The 27,101-nt window shown below is 42.2% G+C and overlaps 1 protein-coding gene and 1 long non-coding RNA gene across 2 annotated transcripts; one reads left to right on the top strand and one right to left on the bottom strand.

The window, feature by feature from the left end:
* The first annotated feature begins 73 nt into the window (after positions 1 to 73).
* LOC146643107 (immunoglobulin kappa light chain-like) lies at positions 74 to 17,609 on the top strand. The gene is made up of 4 exons (XM_085396083.1): positions 74 to 273; positions 381 to 685; positions 15,729 to 15,780; positions 17,138 to 17,609. Exons 1-4 carry the CDS (start codon positions 222 to 224, stop codon positions 17,461 to 17,463), a joined length of 735 nt encoding a protein of 244 aa, XP_085252209.1. The 5' UTR covers positions 74 to 221; the 3' UTR covers positions 17,464 to 17,609.
* LOC146643108 (uncharacterized) lies at positions 10,905 to 12,194 on the bottom strand. The gene is made up of 3 exons (XR_014909286.1): positions 11,942 to 12,194; positions 11,198 to 11,279; positions 10,905 to 11,023 (listed from the first exon to the last, which is right to left on the bottom strand). It is a non-coding gene; the product is annotated as an uncharacterized LOC146643108 (long non-coding RNA).
* Positions 17,610 to 27,101: the final 9,492 nt, after the last annotated feature.

Below are 27,101 nucleotides of genomic sequence, written 5' to 3'. Positions count from 1 at the left end.
TCAGTGACCCTTCACTCTAAGAGGACAACTGGTTCCAAGTCAATGCAGCAAACTGACTCACAACAAAAGAGTCAGATGATTTCCATAGAGAGGCACTTTGCATCAGCAGCACCATGCTCCAGTGCTCTGGGAGAGTTTATAGTCCTGAGAGTTGAACACTGGATGACTGACAGCTGTCCTTCATCACAACAGAAGCCACAGAAATCCTCCTCATCAAAAACATGACTTTGATCTGCGTCCTCATCTGGACTCTCCTCTGCTGCTGCTTCACAGGTAAAGTCCAGAGAATCAAACTCCTCTCCTCTATCAACATCTGTCCCTCTGAAATGAAGCCCACAAAACCATGAAGCTGCTTTATGTTTTTGTCTCTGTGTCCTCAGAGTCCAGAGGACAGATCACAGTGACTCAGCCTGGAGCAGTGAGCTCTGCTGTGGGAGGAACTGTGAGCATCAAGTGTACGACCAGTCAGGATGTTCTTGGTTCCATCGCTTTAGCCTGGTACCAACAGAAAGGTGGAGGAGTTCCTAAACTGCTCATTTATGGTGCTGACATTCTAGAATCAGGGATTCCAGATCGTTTTACAGGCAGTGGATCAAACTCTGACTTCACTCTGACCATCAGTGGAGTCCAGGCTGAAGATGCAGCAGTTTATTACTGTCAGAGTGCTCATGCTATCAACAGTCAAGCTGTGTTCACACAGTGAAAAACAGTCGTACAAAAACCTCCCTCAGTCAGACTGAACAGAAACTGAAGTGACTGCTGCAGCTGGAAGATACTGCAGAGACTGATACAGTTCACTGAGGACACACACACACACACACACACACACACACACACACACACACACACACACACACACACACACACACACAGTGAAAGGCCATTTTTGTTGAAACACTTGTTTCCTGGTTAAGAGCATTGCTTAGAAACTCGTCTTTGGTTTACTTTTCATTTTCTGTTTGGGAAGATTGGGGAACATAAGGACCTGTTTTCTTGTTTTGGCATTGCTCACATCCAAAACAAATAAACTCCTCTATACCAAAAACGAACCTTCTTATCAACTCACATGATCTTGTTGTGCAAATAAAGTCATCCTGTTTTTATTAAGCTGTATATTTTCAAACATGAAGATTGTTAAAATGATTTGGTCGATGTTTCATCTTTCACTTTGTTATTCTCCTGGTGTTTCATTTGTTCAACTGTGATGCTAAAGTTCAAAAAACAAATCCCAGAATTGTTTTCAGTTAAGCTAAGCAGTGGCTTCATGTTCTAATTATCTTTAACATTACAGGGCTCTAGAATAACTTTTTGCCTTGGTTGCACTGGTGCGCCACTTTTTCAACCGCATCGCTTAACACCGTGGTTTTACATGTGCCCTTTTTTGGGGGGAAATTGCTGTCCATACAGACAATATTGATTTGTAAATGATTAACTAACAATCTTGTTCTTGTGCTTAAAGTGCTTTGGCACTCTTTGGCAATAAGAATGCAGAGATGGCACCGGGTGTTATGGCACGCCGTCTTTCTCTCGGTTCTGCAATGTTTGCATATTGTGTTCTTAGTGGTGTCCCTGCTAGCTTGGAAAACCCACTCCCTGTTGGTGTATGAGCGACAGACGCTTTTTAACATCCGTGACTCACTGCTGATGCTCCACAGTGTTAGCGAGCGATCTGGAGGAATCCCGCCGCCTCTGGCATCGGTGCCGGAGGAGCAGCTTCGCCGTGATCGCTGCTCTGCGCTTCCACAGGCCCCGCTGGTTTAGAAACTTATTCCCGTTAACGACAAGGAAGCAAGATGAACAGCAATTTTACTTGCTAGCAAGGGAGGCTGGTTGGAACCAGGCTCTTGGAGCTAAACGCTCCTCACCTGTCTCCTAGCCAGTATCAAGTAAACAGCCTTCCTTGCAGCTTTTTATTCTGAGAACACAAACACCACTCGTTGTAAAACCCCCCTATGGTCACAAAAGGTTAAAACACTGCGTGTGTGTGTGTGTGTGTGTGTGTGTGCGAGTATGTGTGTTTGTGTGTATGTGAGTGTGTATGCTTGTTTGGTGGTGCGTTTGTGTGACCTCCTGCTTATCAAAAGGGTCATAAAAGCAGGAAGCTTACTAACCAAGAAAACAGAACCCTCACATAGGATGTCCCTATAATGAAACACTACAGCCTCCCCCACCAACAAACAGGCTGGAGAGGTGGTCAGAGACAAAGGAATGTCTTTGACCATGCTGCTTGAACTAAGTCTTACACATTTAAGTAACACAATGACAACATTTAACAATTTGACTCCAACAGTCCCCCCCTTTTTGTCAACTTTGTACATAAATTTCCACTTATGCACCCTTGTGTTTGACAGTTCAGTATAGGCTTCATTCACACACAGCTCCTCACATCATTCACTTCCTATTGCTGCAAAAGTTCACAGTTAATACATGTACAAAACGTGCTTAGCAATTATCCTACTTCTCATTCATCTCACACACAGTAAACTACATCCTGCAAGGAAACAAATGAATGTCAACAGTCAAAAACAAGAATCAACATTCTCAAAAGAATATGCACTACAATCCAAATGTATGCAGACATAGGCATTCAAACACATCCGTTGGTTTTTGGTTTGTCCATGTGGCTTCCAGCTATCTTCAAAGCTGTAGCCTGGTCAACACTCCTCTTTATGACCCCTTTCAAACCCCCAAATCTTCTCACTGTACACATCCTGTGGGGTGATAGAGTCACCTGGTGAATCATCTGCATTTACAACTCCTCTCCTTTCCTGTTGTCACTGCAGAAAAAGTTTTTTAAAGGAAATTGGATCAAGTTGTTTATGATCTTCTCCCCCATTTTTGAGTCATGTCCACCCATGGCTCAAAAGTCCAACCAACTTATATAAGTGTACATGATGTAAATGTAAACAAAAGAAAGCCCCTTTGACTGTCTGGCTTTTTCTTCATAATGATAGCCATATTAGGACACATAAAGGCAATGGTTATATATCTATATATTTTAGCACAAATGACAATATAAAAAATATCAATCCTAACAATGCCCATGTGTCAAAGTAACTGAGAATAAAAAACAGAAACATGAAGGAGATATTCCTGGCCTGGATTTTTATAGCAGATAATCTTAAAAAATATTCTGCAATTTTGCATAATTTTAAAAAGTTTACATTTCTTCAGTATTGAACAGCAGAAAATAGGTTTTCTTGTCCGAGGTCATTGAAGTAAAAGAAAAAAAGAAAAAAAAAAGACAGAGGCTGACAGCGCTGCAAACAACGGTAGACTGGTGGGTAATAAGCGAAGGAATAATGCAGAAAACAGAGATTTGAGACGGGAAACTGTTCTTGAAGTACAGAGAGAGAGAGAGCTGTGCATGAAGTGTGATTTTTATCTTGGTGTAAACAAAACAGTAAAGTAAGAGGGAATTCATGACGATGTTTATCAGATGTGAATAGTTTGTTGCTTCTTTTGCTGCTGGTTCAGTCAATTTTGCTTGGAGAGAGACAAAACCTGCAGCTCAGAATCAGCACAAAAAAAGACGTAAACAGCGCGGACCCGACGCATCAGAATCAGTGAGCTGTCGGTTTTCAGCCCGATGGCGTGTCCGTCTACGTGCCGTCGTGTGAGAAAGCAGAGAAAGCTGATTCTGATGCGTCGGGTCCGCTCTGTGTGTTTACACTGTGTGTCTTTGTGTGGAATCCGTTTACCTGCTCTCATTTACTGTTTGGTGGTTGATAAAATACTTTTGTGATCTTTAACCTGAGATTCCGGCGTTTCTGGGAAAATATATTTATGTTTAAAACTCGATTTAGGATTTAATGAATCAATGTCGCTTTATTCAAGCTACTCACCTCTCTCTATCTGCCTGTACTTTCAAACGTACAGACGGACTACATGAATATCTGAACTACGACCAATCAGAGAGGTCCCACCCCTGATTATCTCTGATTGGTTTAGACCACGATAGGAGCATAATGTGTGTCGGTTGTTGACCACAGGGAGAGTTTCAGAGTTGCAGAGTGTTTTTTTATTTATTTATTTTACTCGAGTAGTTTGTCGTACCGCTGCGACCTGAGATTATTTTTAATCGCACTTGCGACCAAATTGGTTGCACTCTACAGCCCTGCATTACATTTAATTTTTCTAACTTAGCTTTGCTCCAGTGGTAATTAGAGTGAAAGGACTTGAAAATCAAAGTTTTACTCGTCTCTGTAAAACAAATTATTCATACCACCTTTACTTAACAGGAGCTTTACTGTGATAGTTTTAATACATTCTTCTATATTTAGTATGGTTTTAATATTTTCGTATTTTAAATTACGCAGGATATATGATAAAACAATAATTTACTTGCAAAGAGTTTTAATTTCTACACAAATACTTTCATTATGTGGAAAAAAAGTATTTGAGATGGAATTGTTTTATTTGATCTGAGAACAAAAAGAAATTGTTCATTGTTAATATATTTAGATCATATAAACAATATACAGGTACATTTAGCAAAGAAAGTAAGAGAGAAAAAATACTACAGACGGGCATCTGAGGGTGAGGGGAGCGTGCCAAGCTCCAATCGACAGCACAGTCGAGTTCAATGATGGCATCATGATTCTGTGAGCAGCACAGAAACCAGAAGCTAGGGTGGTGATGGGGAATGACCGACGGCAATTTCCTATGAACATCACCTAATGCTGTGTCACTGTGCTAAGCATACTTTGACAATCTGAAGAGGGTCTTCCTTTGTGTCATTGTTGTTGTCATTTGCATCATGACCACTTCTACAAGACTGCTAAAGTGATTCAACAGGTGGGATCATAACAGCAGTAAAACAACTGGATCCAATACCCTTTCCGAGAAAGGTTTTCTGCAGAGATAAAAAGGACAATAGAGGAGTCATAAGTATTCCCCCCACAGGAAGAATGCCTGAAGTGAGGCGATGAGGGTTGATAGAGGCCATAAAAAAGGGCTCTATCATGTAATCATATATGCTTAGAGGTATCAATTGTATAATGATAGAGGTCTGATCCTTGGTAGTCTGCAAAGACTCTTCCAGAGTGTTCTGGCATGCACACACATCCTAAGGTCATGAGTGAGGTCGTACCTTCTTTATATAGTATGGGAGGACACCTACTCTGTATCTGTTTAAGTATAAGAGCCTTTTGTTTAGGTGGACCGCTGGACTCCTGGCACCAGCTTACACACACACACACACACACACACACACACACACACACACACACACACACACACAATTCCCAATAAAAGGCAGCAAGCGGAGGCCGTCGTTGGGGTCATTTTGTGGTAGACACCGACGAGGCCTCCATTGCAAATAAATCGATCGATCGCTGACTGTCTCGTTTTTTTCATGATGAATAAGTCTCTAAACCAGCGGGGCTTGTGGAAACACAGACCCAACAACACCCAGGTAGAAGACGAGTATTAATAACTGACTGCACACTTATTTCCACACTGTCATCCTCGAGTAGGTGAGAGGGAACGAAGTCTTGCCCCAAAGACATTTTGTAGGTTTGGTGGCTCCTTAGAGTACGAGCACCTGGATGACTGAGAACCTTCACAGATCTATTTTCAAGCTGAGCTCAAAGGTCATAGCCAAGCTTTTTTCAATACACTGCTCAGCTTTCTTTATCATAATCGTACACATCATGGTTTTGTCAGCTTCGTTTCAGAGAAATAATTTTTGCAAGATGAGAGATTGTTTCTCGAGACTTTCTCCAACTTTTCCTTGCTGTGCAAAAAATGATGGTATTTGTTTAAGAGATCTACAGTGTGTGTGTGTGTGTGTGTGTGTGTGTGTGTGTGTGTGTGTGTGTGTGTGTGTGTGTGTGTGTGTGTGTGTGTGTGTGTGTGTGTGTGTCCTCAGTGAACTGTATCAGTCTCTGCAGTATCTTCCAGCTGCAGCAGTCACTTCAGTTTCTGTTCAGTCTGACTGAGGGAGGTTTTTGTACGACTGTTTTTCACTGTGTGAACACATTCTGACTGTTAGGATAGTGATAACTCTTACAGTAATAAACTGCTGCATCTTCAGCCTGGACTCCACTGATGGTCAGAGTGAACTCAGAGTTTGATCCACTGCCTGTAAAACGAGCTGGAATCCCTGAATATCGAGTGCTAGCAGAGTAAATGAGCAGTTTAGGAACTCCTCCATCTTTCTGTTGGTACCAGGCTAAACGCTGATTGTTGCTATAAACATAAACATTCTGACTGGTCGTACACTTGATGCTCACAGATCCTCCCACAGCAGAGCTCACTGCTCCAGGCTGAGTCACTGTGATCTGTCCTCTGGACTCTGAGGACACAGAGACAAAAACATAAAGCAGCTTCATGGTTTTGTGGGCTTCATTTCAGAGGGACAGATGTTGATAGAGGAGAGGAGTTTGATTCTCTGGACTTTACCTGTGAAGCAGCAGCAGAGGAGAGTCCAGATGAGGACGCAGATCAAAGTCATGTTTTTGATGAGGAGGATTTCTGTGGCTTCTGTTGTGATGAAGGACAGCTGTCAGTCATCCAGTGTTCAACTCTCAGGACTATAAACTCTCCCAGAGCACTGGAGCATGGTGCTGCTGATGCAAAGTGCCTCTCTATGGAAATCATCTGACTGACAGAAACATGCAAGTTAGAATAGAATAGAAAGCCTTTTTTTGTCACTATAAAGTTGTACAAAGAGATACAGAGAAAATGAGACAAAGACACAAAGTTGCAGGGGGAGAAGTGCCAGAAACACATTATATTAGATTAATATTTCAAACATGACAAAATGCTAATCTTACAGCAGCAAAATGATTGTATCTCTACAGTTTAAACATTTCTTATGCACAGAGTGGATAGTCAAAAATATTGAATCATCACAAATACATTATTTTATATTTATTACTTTTACTATTACTTACTTTTTAGTCTCATTTTATTCTTATTGTCACGGTTTCTGAGGCAAGCTGCATGGTGTTATGAATGAAGGACCCAAGATTCAGGCACAGGCTGTGATGCGAGTGAGCTTTTATTCCAACAGGTGAAAACACACAAAAAAAAGTGAGGATGGCAAAGACAGAACTAAGGCTACGTTCACACTGCAGGCGAACGTGCATCAAATCTGATTTTTTTGACCCTGTCTGCTGACAGATGGAGAGAATAGACAGACTGTTCCCTGTTTGTGAAGGACTGCTAGGAAAGTTTAACATAACTAACTGTCTGTCCTGAATCAGTCTTATTAGGTAATGTTCACATAATGTGATACAATACAAAATATTACACAGAGTGCACTATACTGGTCATAGGATGTTCAAGATGGGCTATACGCCTTCCAACAACTGCTCACACTGCACAGCAAATACACCGGACAATTACATCCACGCTCTTTGGTTCTGTCCACCAGTTCAGAAATTCTGGCGTGAGATATGTGAAGACTTATCAAAGTGTCTGAAATGTAACATTCCAGCCTCCCCTTTAGTATGCTTGCTGGGCAACTTGGATGAGGTCACTGCAGAAATAAACACAGCCCACGTTGTTTTTACGGCCCTATGCATTGCCAAGAAAATGGTCCTCATTAACTGGAAAAATAAAAATAATCTTAATTCTAACCAATATAGAAACCATCTAATAGATCACATTAGTCTTGATACAACATCTGCCATCACATTTGATCAATCCCTTTGGGCTCCTTTGATCGGCTTCATCACTTAGTGGGGGTGGGGGGTCATGGTTTGGTCCTGCCTTCACTATTGTGGTTGATATGGGGGTAGGGACGGCCTTAGGGCGTCTGGGGAGTCCCTAGGGACGTTTCCCTAGAGGGATGTGGCCATGACCTGGTTAGGAGCTCTGGGGCTCTTGGATGGTGTTTTCCTTGTGGCTGCGTACAGCGGAGATGGGGGAGGGTCTGTGCTGGCAGACGTTGGTTACTGGCCTGGTAGCCTGGCTGCCCCTGGGAGGGTCCGGGACGGGCATGGAGGCTTGGGGGTCTGGGGGTGCTCCGCCCCCCGGTCTGGGGTGCTGGCCGGGCCTTGGGGGCTTGGGTCCTGGCTGTTGTGTCGCCGGAGCAGTGGGTGGGTGGGTGCAGGGGGGCTCAGCCCCAGTGCAGGGGACCTCTGGTGCATCGGCCCTACTAGGGGGCTCTCTAACTGGTGGGGAGGTTGTTATATCTTTGCAGGTGGTCTCCTCACTACAGGAGCTCACTCTGCAGGTGGGGGGAGAGATATAGGAGAGGTGGAGAATGAACTCAACCTGGGTGTCTATTGTCTTGTGTAGTTTGGGAGATGATTGGATGATGGGGTGGGTGCAGTTTTCTCTGGGATGGAGTCGGGTGGGCTGCCCTGGACTCTGTGGGGCTGGGCGGTGCTGCTGCTGCGGGCCCCGGTCCGGATGGGCCTGGACCCCCTTGCCCTGGTGGGTTCCAGAGTGTGGAGGTGCCTACTGGGGTCAGCAGGGGAGCTGGCCACAGGGAGGGGCCGCTTGCCCCTCCCTTTCTTCCCTCCCCATCCTCAGCTGCCTCCCTATTCGCGCTCTACCACACCCACCCACACACGCAGGGCTTGGGGTGCGGGTATGTCACCAGGGTGCAGGGGAGGCACTCCCCCTCTGTCCCCTTCTGGCCGCCTGTGCCTCAATTTTATCCTGCAACCTAGACATCCACATTACTCACACTCTCACATAACACATACATATAGGGCCTTGGGGGTGGGCACGCTTTACAGCATCCAGAGGATGGTCGGTGTACTCCAACCCACCTCTGGCGCTGGTGCCCTACCCTCAATTTTAAATGCATTTAGACACTTACGGTGTGTTCACACCGAACGCGATGGGCGCGTGAAAAAAGCCCCAAACGCCCCTAACTTGACGCGTGCACATTCGCACCTCTACGCGTGTCCAAGAAAAATCCATCGCGCCCCAAAATATCATATTTTAACGCGCGTGAACCGGAAATGTTGGAGGGATGTGGGAGGATGTTTTGCAAGACCGGTATCTTTGCAAGATGGCAGCTGTCGAGCTAGCGCTTGAAGAGAGAGTCTCCTTTCTCTATTTACTGTGGAGAGCAGAGTAGCGGCGTAAAGGACATCCTTGCCGTACCTGGGTCCATCAGGTCCTCCAGAGGCGTGAGCAGTTTGGTGAGTTTCACCACTTGCTCCAGGAGCTGCGCCTGGATGACGGCCGATTCCAGCGCTATCACCGTCATTCACTCGGCCAGTTTGAGGACCTGCTGTCCCGCGTCGGTCCCAGAATCGCCCGCCTAGACACCGACTACAGGCGCTCAATCCCACCTGCAGAGCGCCTGTCCGTCTGCCTGAGGTTAGTAAAAGTGTTTAATACGTAGTCCTTTATTGATACCTGTGCTAATATATGCTAAATCATCCATTTATACACTGCTAACATGGATGTGCTATGCTAACAGTGAATGCTCTCGGTGTTTACTGAAAGCAAACTGTGGTACAAAGACGACTGTTTATAATATTTCTAGTGATACTCAGAAGGTCTCATCAAGTCCCGATTTAATTCGATTTATGCTGTTATCAGTGTTTGAATGATAGCATGGCTGTGGTGTCACATCAATGTATGCGCTCGGTGTTTGCTGATATCAAACTGTAGCATTAGGACCACTGAGTTAACCTTTGTAGTGATACTCACTCCTTTTTATTTAGACCTGGTTTAATTCTGGGATAGTTGAATATTTGTATATAATCCCTGCAGCTGTCAGACTCTATAACAGGGGTCACCAGCCTTTATTAAAACAGAGTTAGATAAAACTGTGAACAGTTTGATTCATCTCTAGTTACATGGTTCTATCTTGATAAGCTGTCTTATCACAGATTAATTTTTCAAAAATATTAATGATTTAAGCAAGGAAAGGGCTACATGTCAACATCCAACTCTTTATTTCTATTAATGTCTTACTTCATTCCTACCTGATTGACATGTTTAGGAATTATGAGTGATTGGCTCACTGTAGTTGTGAAAGTTGCTACCAATCAAATTATGATATGTTAAAGTTAAAACAAAACACAACTGTTTTAGATATTATCTAATATACATTTTGTAATTATCCTTATAATTACAAAATGTTTTATGTAAGATTTAAGTTTTGTGATTTAAATCTGACATCACCAAAGTATTTTGGAATTTGAATAATGTATTTTGTAACTGCAGTACACATAATACTGATTTTGAACAATTTTGTCCAGGTTCCTTGTCACCGCGGACTCCTTCAGCACCAAGCGTTCAGTTACAGAGTCGGTGTGTCAGATCACCCCCCAGGCAGTGACGGCCATCTGGGACTGTCTAGTGGACAACTTCATGGCTGTGCCTTCACCTGGAGACTGGCGGTCCATCACAGAGGGATTCCAGGAGCGCTGGAACTTCCCTCTGTGCTGTGCAGCTCTGGATGGGAAGCACGTCCAGACAAAGGCACCCCATATATCATATAGGAGACACACACATTGATATACACTAAATATTTATTTCATTTCTTTTTTGTGGTGCCCAAATTTATGCACCTGCTTGATTTTGTTTAAATAATTATTGCACACTTTTTGTAAATCCAGTAAACTTCTTTTCACTTCTCAAATATCACTGTGTGTGTCTCCTGTATGATATATTTAACTGACATTTTTTTATTGTAACAACCAACGATTTATACAGGAAAATAATGTCTATTAACAAGGTTTCCCAAACTTCTGCATCCCACTGTATTAGTATATTTTGTCATTAGTATAATATGAAATAAATTCTACATGTGTCAAGTCGTGTGCCAACATTTGCTGTGTAGTAGAACTGAGACATTAGTCATTATAAAAATTTATTTGAAATAATATTAAAATTCTCACACAGAAATACATTAAGCATAAATATATAAAATATAAGTATTTACAGAGAGACAGGAATAAAAAGGACCAGCTGCTCTCCAGAGCAGGAACCAGGCTGAGGAGGAACTGCTCCATTGGAGACTGGTGTGGCTCCAGCTCCACCACCGATGGACCGTCCTGGGACCCGTCCCTCATCTGCCTCGGAGCCGTCCTCCCCTGTGGGCCTGTAAAACAGCACAAAACACAAAGAAATGAGAAGGCTGCTACTAGATTTTAATTTCAACATTGAAAAAAACAAACCAAAAACAGGATATAATCAGATTGGTTGTAGATATTTAGTAAAGGTGATCATAGGCAATCCCACCGACTAAAAAGGTATCAGTGTTTGCTGTACATACCTGTGGGTGCAGCAGCAGGAGCTCAGGGACTGGGGAGCCAGGAGAAGCAACAGGGGATGCTCTGCTGCAGAATCAGTTGGTTCTATCAATACAGTATTAAATGTTAACAGGTTGAATATAATAATCATAGAGTAGACAGTGGTCCCTCATTTATTGCAGCAGGGGTTCTCAGAATAACTAGCCCCTGGCCACGCACTTTATACACTGTTTTCCACACACACACATGAACATTGGTCACAGTTCTCACAATTGATTCTCAAAGTGCAAACCTTTGTAGATTGCAAAACGTAAAAGTATTAATATGCCGCGGTTTGTCTTCATCTGCCTGCCACTTTCGTGCGCCTTTTTCCCTCGCGGTGCAGGTGTCTATTTCCGAATGAGGCTCATAGTTATGGGTGTTTTTGTGCTGTTTTTTCTATTGGACGTGATGGTTATCAAAACCAAACGTGATAAATTTGGCAAGCGCAGGAGATTTGTCAATCAGGCTGCAGAATGCAATGCTGTCCGGTGCAAAAAAAGAAAATCAAAATCAAAAAAAAAAGAGGCAGTGACGGATGAACAGCGGGACCACTGTGAGCTGTTTATTAATAAACAATAAAATATATTCTTAAATGACAACATGCATAAAAGCAGAACGGTATTTGTACGTCAGTGGGAAAATAGCGGTGGCTTGCTAGCTTTTGTGCGGCTTCCCCGGGTCAGTGAAAACTTTAGAGAAAACTTAAGAAAAATGAATGAACTTACCAGGTTGCCCGATCTCTTTACATATCTTCCTCCAAGCTCGGTCCTTTATATTCCTGTCTTGGTCCAGAAAGCAGCTGGTGTCGTACGGCTCCGGGTTGTTTGCTACGGCATTGATTAGCCTTCCTTCTATTGAAGAATAAAGGGCTTTGGCTGGATCTGCCCCTTTGAACTAGGTAACAGCCACGTCACCAGGCTCCTGATTGGTTGTCGCGGCGCGATTTGACGCTGGAGTTCAGATTTTTCCAACTCGAGCGGGGGACGCGAAACGCGTGTATGCACAAAATGCAACACATAAACTCACGCGCGTGGTTTTTTTCGCGAGTCAAACGCCTGAAACGCGCTACACTCACGCGCGTTTCAGGCGTTTTCGCGACGCAAATCTGCTTCCGAATTTTCGCGGGAGCCGCAATCGCGGGTCAGCGCGCCTTTCCATTGACTTTACATGTAAGCCTGACGCTCCGCCTGCTTCTATCGCGTTCGGTGTGAACACACCGTAAGGGTTTTCGGGAGGAGCCGTGCTGCTCTCTGAGAGGAAGCTAGTACCATGCTCTCCTGAGTTTTAAATGCACTTTAGAACAGCACACAGCAACACTACATATGAGCGGGCGTAGGGAGGTTTGAGGTCTTCACTCACCCCGGTACTGTTAGCCGTCAGGGCTGGGGGGCTGGGAGGAGGTGCTGGCCGTCAGACTGGGGTCTGGGATGTGGGGCCTCCCCGCTACTGCAGAGAAGGAGGTGGTCCGCTTGCTTCCACTCCAGAGAGAAGGGTTACATGTCCTGGGTCTAGGTGTGGCTTGCCCCTCTGAGGGCGGGGGTACCTGGACCTGGGATATAGAGTATGTTTGGGGAGTGCGACTGTCTGTGCAGTGTCTATTTGTGTCTGTCTACACGTTGGGTGAGTGCCGAGTATTTGGTGGTGCATATGGGGTGGGAATGCACGTCTGTGTCCGCGTGTGCCTGTTCGTCTGTGTCTATATGTCAGGTTGGGTCTTAGACTCAACCTCTCTGGGTACATCTCAGGCCCTCTAAAGTACGGAGGCCTATCTCCCCTCACCACACTCCCTGCCGGTGGTTGATGCCCTCAGACGTTAGTGTGTTGGTGGTCCTTGTCGTCTGGGGCTGGGCGCTCATGTATGTACCGGCTCACTCCTGGTGGCCGATTGGCGGGGCCTGGCGCCTGTGGCCCGGCTGGGCTCCTTCCGGGGGGTGGGATGCCCTCAGGCCTCTGGCCTCTGGGCCTGAAGCTCAGTCCTCTCTGGCACAGCTGGCTGCCGGCAGAGCCCGCGGGCACGCCACTGCGACCCCCTCTGGCCTCTGCTCCGTAGCTGCGGGGTGACCTCTCCTTTGGGGCTCTACTCCTCAGCTCTTCCCAGGAGGGTGGCACGGTTTCCCCCCTTTGGTGGTCCTCCTCGGGTCCTTGTACTCTGGGGCCTCTGGATATCTGGGGCCTGGATCTCCTCCATACCTGCTTCATACCCTGGTGGACGGGGCTATGGCTCCCCACACTCCCTAGCAGATCGTTACATGGAGAAACCTTCGGAATACAAGCATGCTGATCCACACAGGTGTGCACACGGGTGGACTACACCTTTCTTGGCTGCTGCCTCAAAGCACATTGTACGCTGTCTATCTTGCGTGCTGCACAATATCGTTTATTATTTAGTATCTACTGATATCTACTGCTAGCTAGTTTATTGTGATGGTGCTGTTTTTTTTATTATGTTGCTCTTTGCTGTTTGCTTTCTCTTCTGTTTTTTTTCTCCATACAGGTGATCCAGGTGTTTTGTTTTTTTTTTCTTTTTTTTTCTTTCTCCCCCCCCCCCCCCCCCCCCCCTCTCACCGTCTCTTCTCCCCTTTGGTTTTCTTTCTCTCCCTCTCTTTCTTTCATTCTTTCTCCCTGTCCTATCCCCCAGTCATGTCTGTCCCGTTTGTAGCAACTGAAAATAAAATAAATACATAATTATAATAAAGGTCAATCAAGTGGACCAATATGGCAAGGCCATGATGATCCACTTGGTAAAATAAATCCGCTTGGCATCTTTCTTGGACAACAATTCTGATGGCTAAAGATCCAAACGGGACACAAAAAAAAAAAAAAAAAAATGGAAAGTTTAACATAACTAACTGTCTGTCCTGAATCAGTCTTGTTAGGTAATGTTCACATAATGTTATCATCCCAGTGTTTTCAGTGTGGGAGAAAGTACTCAGGCCTTCAAGTTACACACTGTGAAAGGCAGCAACAAGTTTAATGTTCAGAAACCTAAAGTATGTAAAAATAAATGTTTGTTTCAGTTCTATGAAGCTTTGAGTATTTTGGATCAGTAGCTGCTGTGTTTGTTGCATCATATTGCTGTAACTGTTTATATGCTTTATATATTCTGAGCTAAGTTGATCTATAGTGTTACATCATATTCTATAAGGATGTTATGTGTTTGTAGACTTTCTGCCCAGTTTGACCCATTTAGCAGACGTCAGCCTGTTTAAGGCTCTGATATCTATTCTGTGTGACTTAAAGCAGTTATGACATGGTCTGATTTTCTCACCCAATAAAGGAATATTTCATATATCAGTCGACTCTTCATTCTATCAGAAACAGTTATCACAGCTCGTACATTTTCTTTTTACACATGTATGTAAGCATTGAGCCAAATGTAATAATGCCAACATATTAAACGAACAATATTTGTCTCTTATGTATAATACATCAGTATATACACTTTTGAGTGAAGATTTAAGGTGATAAGAAATATAAATAACTGCAACTTGAATCTTTCAAGTTCAAGCTCACTGCTGTAATATATGTATATATATATATATATATATATATTTCCAGTCCTGTGGTCTCAGCCTCAGATACTCAACTAATCAAAGTGATGTCACACACAAAGCTGTATGTAACGTTTCTCACGGTTAGTATCATGGTTGCTAGGCAACCTGAACAGCGCGACGCAGGCTAGACCGTCCCATTTCACAAGCCTCTCACTTCCGCACTTCTCGTACTCATAGTACGCACCGTAGTGCGCGTACTTCAAGCGTGCAGACCCTGAATTGGGACACAGCCACGGGCTTTACACAGAGACCTGACTGAACTGGAACAGAGGGAGCATGGGAACCAAACCTAGGAACTAGAAATCATAGCAAAAGACATAACCAGAATAACCTAAAGCATAAGATAATAATAATTAACACAAAACACTGGGTCACATGACCCAGGACCATGACACTTATAGCACTAGAATTAAATAATAAGGGAAGGATTCTGGATCAGCATCATGATGAAAACTTGTGGCCGTAGTATGTACAGTATTCTGGAGAAGGTATAAAATGTCACCGTATGTGTGTGTGTGTGTTTTATGTGTATGGATTTTTTAAATTATTACTCATCATATATTACTGTCTATTAAACCTGATTTTTTTCATCCCCATGATAGAACAGAGAAAACCCAACTCAGGAGTGGTCCAAACATTTATAATTCTTTATTCAATCATCTTCCGGAAGAGAGAGACCCCACACAGCCCAAAAGCCAGTTGCAAAATCTCTAGAAGCCAAAAATGTGTCTCGGGACGGTGTAACTCCGTCACAACAGGTAACAATAACGCCTGTACCAGTTGTTGGATTATTGGAATATAGTTTTATTGTGTTTCGTTGTTTTTTATGTAAAAATTATAATATTAATATGTTATGAAATTATGATTTAAAGAATTCATATTGTTGAGTTTGTTTGTTTCAGAGTCAGAGAGCCGTGTCTCTCTACAGTCAGAGGTTTTTGTACGGCGCCTCAATGAGTTTGTATCACTGTGGTACACGTTCGGTGGAGGAACCAGACTGCAAGTTGGAAGTAAGTCAGCCTTAGAGCTTTTTTTTTTTTAAATGTAATTTTCTTTTCTTTAATTTCATTTAATATGAAAGGCTAGGAAACTTTTTATGTAACTGATTAATTATTTTATTCATAAATTTTGTCCTAAGAAACAAAGTCAGCTTTGGAAATGAATATTCAGACACTCAGGACAATTTCCACTGAAAATCTGGGATGTTTCATATTATTCATTATTATTTCTGGTTCTGATGGTAAAGTTGTATTTTGAGGGCTTGTAGGTTTAGTTCAGTCTGTTAGAGTCAGAGAGCCGTGTCTCTCTACAGTCAGAGGTTTTTGTACGGCGCCTCAATGAGTTTGTATCACTGTGGTGGACTTTTGGTGGAGGAACCAGACTGGATGTTGGAAGTAAGTCAAACTTAAACCGCTTTTACTTTAGCAAGTTTCTTTATTGTGGTTATCTTAACTTTTCTGTTCAATGCGCCTAAAAAAACCTCAGGAAAATAGTTTTTAGATAAATCTTCATGAAGAAACAAAGTTAGCTTCAGAATAAATGTTAAAATGAATATTAAACACAATATAAAACATCAGAGTGGACTTGAGGATATTTTACATATACATACATCTGGTTAAGTCTCGAGAGCTTTTAGTTTTAATCCAGTCTGACAGAGTCAGAGAGCCGTGTCTCTCTACAGTCAGAGGTTTTTGTACGGCGGCTCAATGAGTTTGTATCACTGTGGTGGACTTTTGGTGGAGGAACCAGACTGGATGTTGGAAGTAAGTCAGACTTGGAGCTTTTTTTTTAATGTAATTTTCTTTTCTTTTCTTTAATTTCATTTAATATGAAAGGTTAGGAAACTTTTTGTGTAACTGATTACATATTTTATTCATAAATTTTGTCCTAAGAAACAAAGTCAGCTTTGGAAATGATTATTCAGACACTCAGGACAATTTCCACTGAAAAAAGTTAAACTGCACAGAGTGAAGATAAAGATCTCTGGTGTTCTTATTGTATCATATCATTTAAAACAATGTAAGCAATAAAAAAAACACATGAGGTAAGTAGTGGTATTGACTTTCTTATCCAGAACAAGCTGTTTATTATGAAGAACTGATGATGTTGAAGCTTAACATCTTTTAAAAGTGTTGACACATCTTTGTTTTGTTTTGTTCTTTTATTTCCAGTGTAGTTTGAACATATGTCAGCTCAAACTGTGTGATGATTCTCTCTGTGCTGATATGCATGAGAGGTTTCTTAAAGGGAAGTGAAACAATGTGTGAGTGAATGACTGGTGGAGCAGAAAAAACACCTGACAGAAACTTCTTAACGGAGAAATTCAAATTGTGGTTCCTGTCCTCTAACCTGATTGGTGTTTCCTAGGTGATACCCACCCAGCCCTGAAGGTGCTGGGTCCCTCCAGTGAGGAGCTGAAACAGGGGAAGGCTACAGTCATGTGTGTGGCCAACAAGGGCTTCCCCTCAGACTGGAGTCTGTCCTGGAAGGTGGATGGCAGTGGCAGCATCAGCTGGGAGGAGAGCAGGAGCCCCGTGGTGCAGGAGAACGACGGCCTCTACAGCTGGAGCAGCACCCTGAGGCTCCCTGCAGACCACTGGATGAAGGTGGGCTCTGTGACCTGTGAGGCCACCCAGGGCTCCCACACTGTGGCCTCAGAGCCACTGATGAGAGACCAGTGTCCCCAGTCCTGACCTGACTAACTGTGACTTTCATGCTGGTCTTACTTTCAGTCTGCACTCTGTAGCTTTAAAAAAAAAATCGAATTTCTTCTCTCATTTTTCATTGCTTTGTTTAAAGTTTAAAGTTTGTTTAAAGTTTTAAAGAATAAAAAAATATCTATATTAAATAAGAATTGAGTCTTTGTCTTACTTTTGTGGTGATGTCAATATTAAACTCTAAATAATGATTTCCAGGGTTCTAATTGGAAGCCAGTGTGCTATCTGTAGTCAATATGAGTCGGTAGAATTAAGTCACTTTCAATACATGAAGTAAAGCAAAGTTTATGTTAAAGAGTAAGTGCGAAGGGGAATTGAGAGACACTGCCATTACTAAGCAGGATATTAAAGACATTACATTTATGCAAATTCATTGCATGCTGTGTAATGAAATGTTTCAGCATGTTGCAGTTTGTTGTATAAAACACTGAGCAGGTGGAGCAGAAAAGTGCTGTATAAGAATGAGTCTATTCTCGTGATCAGTGTTGGGGTAGGTATTTTAAGAAGTAATTTAATATACAGAGTTTTTTTGTTAAAAGTATTCAGTACGTTATTTTGGTGTTTTTTTTTCTGTAAAATCACCTGAAACACAACATGTCATAACTGTCATTGAACAATATGAACTTGTAGGCTACAGTCTCTCACACCAACATAAATCCCTATCCTAACGACGACACACATATTTTCTTTCTCTTGGCATTTAGGTATATGAATACCTGTCAAGGGTCCTTGACATACAGGTCTCCGACTCGGAGGACAAAAATTAATGTCCTGTGTCTTAGGAGGGCAGGATTGCTTTGCTTTTTCATTATACGATGCTTCGCAATATTGGTTTTGCCTAACAACCTGTTTTTGACTCCTAAATTGTCATTAATGCAACCGCTCTACATAACAGTCAGTGTAACTGATTATAAATCTTTTATTCATAAACCTACACATTACGGTTTATTTACTAGTTGTATGTATTTTAACAGAGCAAGAGGTGGACCACACGTTTGAAGAGCTGCTGGTCTTTATAACTGGGGCTGACTTACTTCCACCACTGGGGTCCTGCAACATAGACTTTTATGATCAGGAGTCGGGGATGCGGCGCATCCCATACGCATCGATGTGCAGCTTATCCCTGTATCTTCCGAGACGTGTTGCATACGAGGATCAATTTAAAGATCTTATGATCACTGCATTAAAAGCATTCCTGGGATTTGGAAAGCTGTAGCTGCATTTACATGAACTGATGCTGGAAAGCTGTGGTTGAAACCTGTGGCCTTTTGGGATGAAGTTGTGTTATTCTAAGTGTTCTGAAATGGGATTGCTCCTGGGCTTCTTCAAAATTGTACATTTTAAAAGTGTTTAGTATAAAAGTTTTTTGTTCTTACAAATGTGACTGTATATAGTTGTATTTATAGTCCCGTTGAGACAGGTGGGGTATGCATGCAACAAGCCATGCACCAAAAAGTGATGCTCAGAAAATGCTTCAAGTATTGGAAGGAAAATAACAATTCATCTAGAAATGTTCTTTTGAAAGGTTGTTGTGCAGTCATGTTTAAGTATTCGGTTATAATGTACTGCATAGTTTCTTGTTGCTGCGTTGTGTTTGTGTTGTTGTTTTAAATGTGCAATAGCTGCCTAACAAACTTTGAACTGAAAGACGCTGACTTTTGTAAAATAAAAGTATTGTAATGTCAGTTCTCATGGTGTCTCTTTACCAATTTAAGTTGAGGCTCACCTGTTACTGTCAAATACTGGTGTTGGGATCCACTGACGAGGGCTGTTCAGTACACAGGTATGTGCTTAAGTCGAGGTAAACAGTTCAATAAATTTACCTTCATCTGTTCTCAAACTGAGAGCTCAAGATTCCATCTCAACTCAATTTGTTCAACTGCTTTCAGGAACAAAGCAGTTTTAACTCCTAAGTTTAAAGTCAGAGTTGGTTAACTCTGAGATGGGCAGCTGACCTTTGACTATAACCTGTTTAAATATTAATAACTCAATTTGAGGAATGTGAACATGTGTCAGTGCTATTATTAGAACACATACTAATATACACAGAGGGTAATGAGGGAATACACCACAGAAGGCAGACACAGCTGAACCTCATCAGACATGACGGATACACTCACACAGAACGCAGAATCCAAATAAAACAGGGAACCAGAGAATAGCTCTGAGACACGGGTTGACAGAACATAAGGAACAGAGGGACGAAGAGATGCGACTGGAAAACAGAAAATAAATGAAAAGAATCATATTAATAATCAAAAACATGAATAGGAAGTCAACAGGTCTTTGGACCATGGCAGTGTTGAAGAGCAAAAAAGAGAAAATCTAAAAACCTGAGAAAGAAAAGATGGAAATTTGATCATTTGACTGATTTGGACTTAAAGTTTCTATTTGAAGTATTTGCTAAATTGTGCAGATAATTATGACTCACTGACTTTTGCTGACTTCATTTAGTGTTAGATTTTTTTTCTTACAGAAATATGATTTTTGATAATGATCGATATTTAGAAATTGAGATTTATTTGAGCTGGTATGAAGCAGAAGTCAAAGGTCATAAATGATTTGTTAAAAATAAATGATATATTTCCAACTTTTTTTTCCTTTAGCAACAATGACATTTTCACTCTGTGTGTGTGTGTGTGTGTGTGTGTGTGTGTGTGTGTGTGTGTGTGTGTGTGTGTGTGTGTGTGTGTGTGTGTGTGTGTGTGTGTGTCCTCAGTGAACTGTATCAGTCTCTGCAGTATCTTCCAGCTGCAGCAGTCACTTCAGTTTCTGTTCAGTCTGACTGAGGGAGGTTTTTGTACGACTGTTTTTCACTGTGTGAACACCCACTGACTGTTGATAACATGAAAACTCTTACAGTAATAAACTGCTGCATCTTCAGCCTGGACTCCACTGATGGTCAGAGTGAAGTCAGAGTTTGATCCACTGCCTGTAAAACGAGCTGGAATCCCTGATTCTCGAGTACTAGCATAGTAAATGAGACGTTTGGGAGATTCCCCATCTTTTTGTTGGTACCAAGCTAAATAGTTGTTGTTATAAACATTCTGACTGGTCCTACACTTGATGCTCACAGTTCCTCCCACAGCAGAGCTCACTGCTCCAGGCCAGTCACTGTGATCTGTCCTCTGGACTCTGAGGACACAGAGACAAAAACATAAAGCAGCTTCATGGTTTTGTGGGCTTCATTTCAGAGGGACAGATGTTGATAGAGGAGAGGAGTTTGATTCTCTGGACTTTACCTGTGAAGCAGCAGCAGAGGAGAGTCCAGATGAGGACGCAGATCAAAGTCATGTTTTTGATGAGGAGGATTTCTGTGGCTTCTGTTGTGATGAAGGACAGCTGTCAGTCATCCAGTGTTCAACTCTCAGGACTATAAACTCTCCCAGAGCACTGGAGCATGGTGCTGCTGATGCAAAGTGCCTCTCTATGGAAATCATCAGACTGACTCACACAGGGACTTGGATCTATCAGCTCACATGTTATTGAATATAAGTATTTTTTGAAGAATGGTTTGGGGTTGAACTTAACCCTTGTATGGTGTTCGGGTCTGTGAGACCCGTTTTCAGTTTTTTTCAAAAGAAAAATGAAACAATTAATTATTTTTTCAACCTGAAATTCATTGGCTTTGGCTTATTTTCTGTGAAGAACATGAATCCGTACTAATTTTCAATGACCTCATACTGTACCTCCTCCCACTCATTTACATTACATACAAGGTGTTTGGGTCCACTGGACCCAGGTCTAATAAAAGTGTTGAAAGTGTAGGTCCTGTGTTCCCACACTCTGTCTTCCTCCTTTCTGGTGCTGCTGATAGTGTTTTCTTCCCCTCCTGCTCGCGCACAAAGTTGCAACATTGTTGAAAATTCAACTATCAACACCGTCTGCTCTGACATTCTCACACATTTTACCCTCTTTCTTGAGGGATCCAAATTTTATTTTCTCATACCCTGTCCCACCTGCAAATTAGGGGCATAATACTATAAATAAGACTTTGCCAGTGTGGTTCTTTATCACAACTGATCAAGATGGCAAAAGATTATCTGCTGCGAGGGCCATCCAATTGATTTTGGAAGAGAGAGGAGCTTCAGATGATGATGTTGACAAAGAGGTTTCAGAATATTTCACATTTCTGAAAATTCAGAGTCTGACAGTGACTTTGAAGAAGAGGATGAGGTTGAGCACTGTTTAGTAACAAAACGAAGACGAGTACCCCATCTGCAGCCAGCTCCAGGACCAGAACAAGCCCACCAGTCAGCAAGTGAAGAAATATGGATGTCAATAACTGGTGAAATCGAATGGTCTTCTTGCCCAAGAAATGAGCCACCCTGCAGAGCTGTTACTGTGATAAGCCAGGGCCAACACAGCTGACAGTTACTCATGTGCAGGACATCAAGTCTTCATTTGAGCTTTTCATCCCAGATTCCATCCAGAAAATTATTCTGGATTGCAGTAATCTAGAAGGAAGGTGTGTTTTTGGAGAGAGGTGGAAGGAGATGGACCAAATTCATCTAAGAACCCCAAAGGCCTACTTTGGGGTTCTTATCCTTGCAGGAGTTTTCAGGTCCAAAGGGGAATCCACAGAATCCCTGTGGGATGCAGAAACCGGCAAGAACCTTTCCGTGCATCAATGTCTCTGGAAAACTTCCACAAAATTTCCAGGATTATCCGTTTTGATAACCGAGACGACAGACCAGCTCGACGGCAGAGAGACAAGCTAGCTGCCATCAGGACAGTGTGGGATAAGTGGGTGCACCACCTCCCCCTGTTTTACAAACCTGGGCCTAATGTCACCATTGATGAGCAGCTGATCCCATTTAGTTGTGAAACATATTGCTTCACGTGTAAATGTGTTGTCTTTCCACTCACTCCACTTGATTATAACTGATTTATTTTTTTATAACATTTTATAAAAAAAAAAACAAAAACAAAAAAAAACGAGAAGCACATTGATTCATAAATGTGATCTAACAAAGGTAAAGGAAAAAATTAACCATGTTTGCTGTTCATATGGCTTGTAATTAGGATGAAGTAAACATCTGTTGAGTAATTTAACATAAAATTGTTTGATAGTGTTAATTTGGAAAGCCAAAACTCTAGCGGGTCCACCAGACCCATGAACACTGGCTGAGTAACAAAAATATGAACACCACACAAGGGTTAACTTAACCTGGACAGATTTGTGCCCAGTGAAATGAAAGTCCTTTGCACCATTTAATCACATTTAAATCGTCTGTCTGGACTAGTGATGTGCGAATCATGAACGAATCGTTCAATACTCGAGAATCACTTTACTGCCTCGTGAATCATGATTCACAAGCCCAACTGACTCACTGACTCATCCCTGTTGCTGTTTGCAAACTATTTTCATTAGTAGAAATATATCTAGCTTATAATTGATGCAGAACCTTCTTCCAGATTGCAGAAGTTGGAACAGTTTGTTGCCAGGATGGGACGGGTCCTTCAGTATCTGTGCTGCTCTAGTCCGGCATCTCCTGGCGTAGGTGTCCTGAAGCTGGGGGAGAGCAATCCTGCAGCAGCGTTCTGCTGTATGGATCACTCTCTGGAGAGCTTTTTGGTCCTTAACACAGCTGTTTCCAAACCAGGATGTGATGTTCTGTGTGAGGATGCTCTCCATAGCTATTTAAGATAAGATAAGATAAAATAAAATAAGATAAGATAAAACTTTATTAAATGGGTTCCTCTGGGAAATTCGGTTTCCAAAAGCACAGCACCGACAGAAGTTACAGAATATTATATATATACACACACACACACACACACACATATAAAAACAGAGACATATATAAATAAAATATACGAAGTGGATAAATAGGAATAAAAATAAAAATACAAGTGAATTGCACATTTCAAGTATTGAGGTCTATTGCACCATTGACTATTAACAAAAGTATTGCACAAAAGGTAATTGCACAGTGAAGTGAAGAGGCACTGCAGCTTAGTTGTTCCCCCCTCCTTTGTCCTCCTGTCTCCCCTCCCTCTCCCCTCCAGAGAGGAGTTAAACAGTCTGATGGCGTGTGGGACAAAGGAGTTTTTAAGTCTGTTAGTTCTTGTCTTGGGGAGAAGCAACCTGTCACTGAACAGACTCTTCTGGTTGTTAATGGCCGTGTGCAGAGGATGCCCAGCATTGTTCATAATGTCCAGCAGTTTTTTTAGTGTCCTTTTCTCTGCCACTGTCAAAAAGGAGGAGCCCGGAGCTTCGTCTATCGCTCGGCCTACCCAGCTATAGCAGACGGACCGTCAGAGACTTGAACTTGGCCGTTAAACTCTGGGGTCTGAATGCTGGCCTCTTAACATCGTGCACCACACAGCCAGCACATTTGACACATGTGAGGAAAATACTAATAAAATAAAATAAAAATAAATAAAATAAATGTTTCCTTTAGAAATCTTAAATTTTTTTAACTAAAGGAGACAGAGCTTTTACCACAGTGACCCCAGACTCTGGAACTCTCTCCCTCTGAGTCTGAGATCTGTGGACGCAGACGCAACCAAATGTCATGTTATTAGACTTGAATTTAGTAAACTTTGTTCTTTAAACTTAGACCCCCGGAGAGCAGTCATTTTGGTTTTCTACCTTAGACCCCTGCGGAGTCATCATTTTGCGTTTCTACCTTTAAAAGCCGGAGAGCAGTCAGTCAAATGCTGGAGTCATTCATATGTATATTAGGTCGTTACCTAGGAATTCTGGAGGGAGGGGAGTGGGGGTGAGTGATTGAGGGGGTGGGGGAGTGGAGTGTTGCATGATGTCTTGGAAGCGGTTTCGTGCCATAGTTCCAATTATCTGTGGGTTTCCCAGGTTTGCTGACCAGCAGTCATTTACCGATGGAACCCTGTAAACCCCCCGCAAGATGACAATTGCAATAAATGCCATTAGTTCAGGGAGGTCCATGAACCAATGAACATGCTCCATGCACCACTCAGCAGGCCATTTGTAAATATGTGTACAAATGGTTGGTTTTTTGTACTGTTTTTATCAATAAATGTCAGCAACAAAGGACATACAAAGGACATGTGTTGATTTCTCCCTAAGATGGCAAACTGAAACACTGAAACACTCCACTCCCCCACCCCCTCAATCACTCACTGAGTGATTGAGGGGGTGGGGGAGCTGCTAAAAGCGGTGAGCTTCCTTTTGTGTTTCATCTTGATGCATTCTCAATCATCCAGGGAAACAAATCTCCAAAAGTCACCAACTTGGAGTGTTTCAGTTTGCCATCTTAGGGAGAAATCAACACACATGGGTGTATGTCCTTTGTTGCTGACATTTATTGATAAAAACAGTACAAAAAACCAACCATTTGTACACATATTTACAAATGGCCTGCTGAGTGGTGCATGGAGCAAGTTTTGGGTGGCTTGCGACCTAAAATCCAAGTACACAGATGCAAAAAAAATCAGGCCACTGTGCGATGTGTTCACTGCTACAGGTACACATGTGGTAAATGCAGACGACAGATACCGTGGCAGTGCCAGGATTGTGAGTGATTGCTGAAAATGTTGAAATGTACTCACTCACTTTTTATCATTATTTGTAAATATGTGTACAAATGGTTGGTTTTTTGTACTGTTTTCATCAATAAATGTCAGCAACAAAGGACATACAAAGGACATGTGTTGATTTCTCCCTAAGATGGCAAACTGAAACACTCCACTCCCCCACCCCCTCAATCACTCACCCCCACTCCCCTCCCTCCAGAATTCCTAGGTAACGACCTAAGGGCAGGGATAGCTCAGTAGGTAAAGTGGTCGCCCCATGATCGGAAGGTCGGCGGTTCGAATCCACTTAACGGCTACCCTGAGGTACCCCTGAGCAAGGTACCGTCCCTACACACTGCTCCCCGGGCGCCTGCTTAGTGGGCTGCCCACTGCTTCACTGAGTGAATGGGTCAAATGCAGAGAAAAACAAGTAATTTCCCCATGGGGATCAATAAAGTATCCATTATTATTATTATTAATATACATATGAATGACTAGCCAATTTAGCTTCCACTTCCACCATTTGACTGGTTTTATAGGTAGAAAGGTAGAAGCCTGGGGATGCTAGTGTTAATGCTCTGTTATTTTGTTGTGAAGCACTTTGTGATCCTTGTCTTGAAAGGTGCCACATAAATAAAATCTGACTTACTTACTTTTGTCATATGGTTGATCGATGGATCAGGGTTTTTTTTTACAATATTGCACGTGTTAACATTTTTTATACATAGGATTAAAATGAGTAAACAATATGGAAAAATTAAAATAAAGGCTGTGTAATTTTACTAAAGAATGATTCATCAGCTGTCAGAATTACACAGGGAGTGAATGATTTGTTGAGTTTGTTTGTTTCAGAGTCAGAGAGCCGTGTCTCTCTACAGTCAGAGGTTTTTCTACAGCGACTCAGTGAGTTTGTATCACTGTGGTGGACTTTTGGTGGAGGAACCAGACTGGATGTTGGATGCAAGTTTATACCCTTTGTTTGCTTCAATTGTTGACTGTTGGGTGAGAGAAAAACATCAAAACTTTATTTTGTTGTTTTTCCTGATATATCAAGGAGGCTGACAGAAATTTGCGTCTAAATTTATGTTTGAAATTTTTACCTACTTCCTGTCAATAAAACAGTTCCTTCAGTGATTTTTTCTCTATGTTCTTCACAGTAAGTTGTGGATAAACACAATTTTACTTGAATGAAAATTCTTCAAATAAAATTAAACAGACTAAACTTAAAGACATATTCAGATTAAAGTTAAATGTATAGTAAATATCTCTGTTTATCAAGTAAATAGTTTTAGTGATTAATTATTTTTCTAAACTCATGTAACACTTAAAATCATGTGTGAGTTGCATTTTTGTGACTTTGACACTGGTTTGTAAAATGTTGCACTTATTGCTTCTGTATGTGGTTTGGACATATTTCTGTGTTGAAAGAGAAACCCACAGATAATTGGAACTATGGCACGAAACCGCTTCCAAGACATCATGCAACACCTACGCTTTGATGACAAGTCCCCCCGCTGTGATCGAGCAAAGACTGATAAGTTCGCTGCAATTTCCAGTGTGTGGGGATCATTTGTCACCAACTGCATCACGTGCTACAACCCTGGTCTACATATCACCGTTGATGAACAGCTTTTCCCATCAAAGACTCGGTGCTGTTTCCTGCAGTATATTGCAAGTAAACCTGACAAGTTTGGGATCAAGTTTTGGGTGGCTTGCGACCTAAAATCCAAGTACATTTGCAATGTCTTCCCATATCTTGGCAAGGACCCCAATCGTCCCACTGGGGAGAGACTTTCTGAAAATGTAGTAATGAGGCTGATGGAACCATTCCTAGACAAGGGCAGAAATGTTACCACGGACATTTTTTTCACATCGCTTTCACTTGCGCAAAAACTTCTTAGATGGAAAACCACCATCCTCGGCACAGTCAACAAGATTCGCAGGGAAATTCCTCAATCCACTAGACAGACATATCGCAATGAATTCACCACTCAGGTATGTTGCAGGTCTTTTGTGGTTCTATGCTTATGTGTTTCATTGTGTGTAAAAGGGCTATGGAAATAACAATTTATCTTATTTCTTAGGTGTTTTCAACCTCTGCTGCCACGTTGACG

Source organism: Rhamphochromis longiceps, linkage group LG22 (genome assembly GCF_057381845.1).
Source record: "Rhamphochromis longiceps isolate RC_006_pf linkage group LG22, R_longiceps_female_GT1.1, whole genome shotgun sequence".
Taxonomy (NCBI): Eukaryota; Metazoa; Chordata; class Actinopteri; order Cichliformes; family Cichlidae; genus Rhamphochromis; species Rhamphochromis longiceps.
This window is presented reverse-complemented; position numbering and strand designations above follow the sequence as displayed.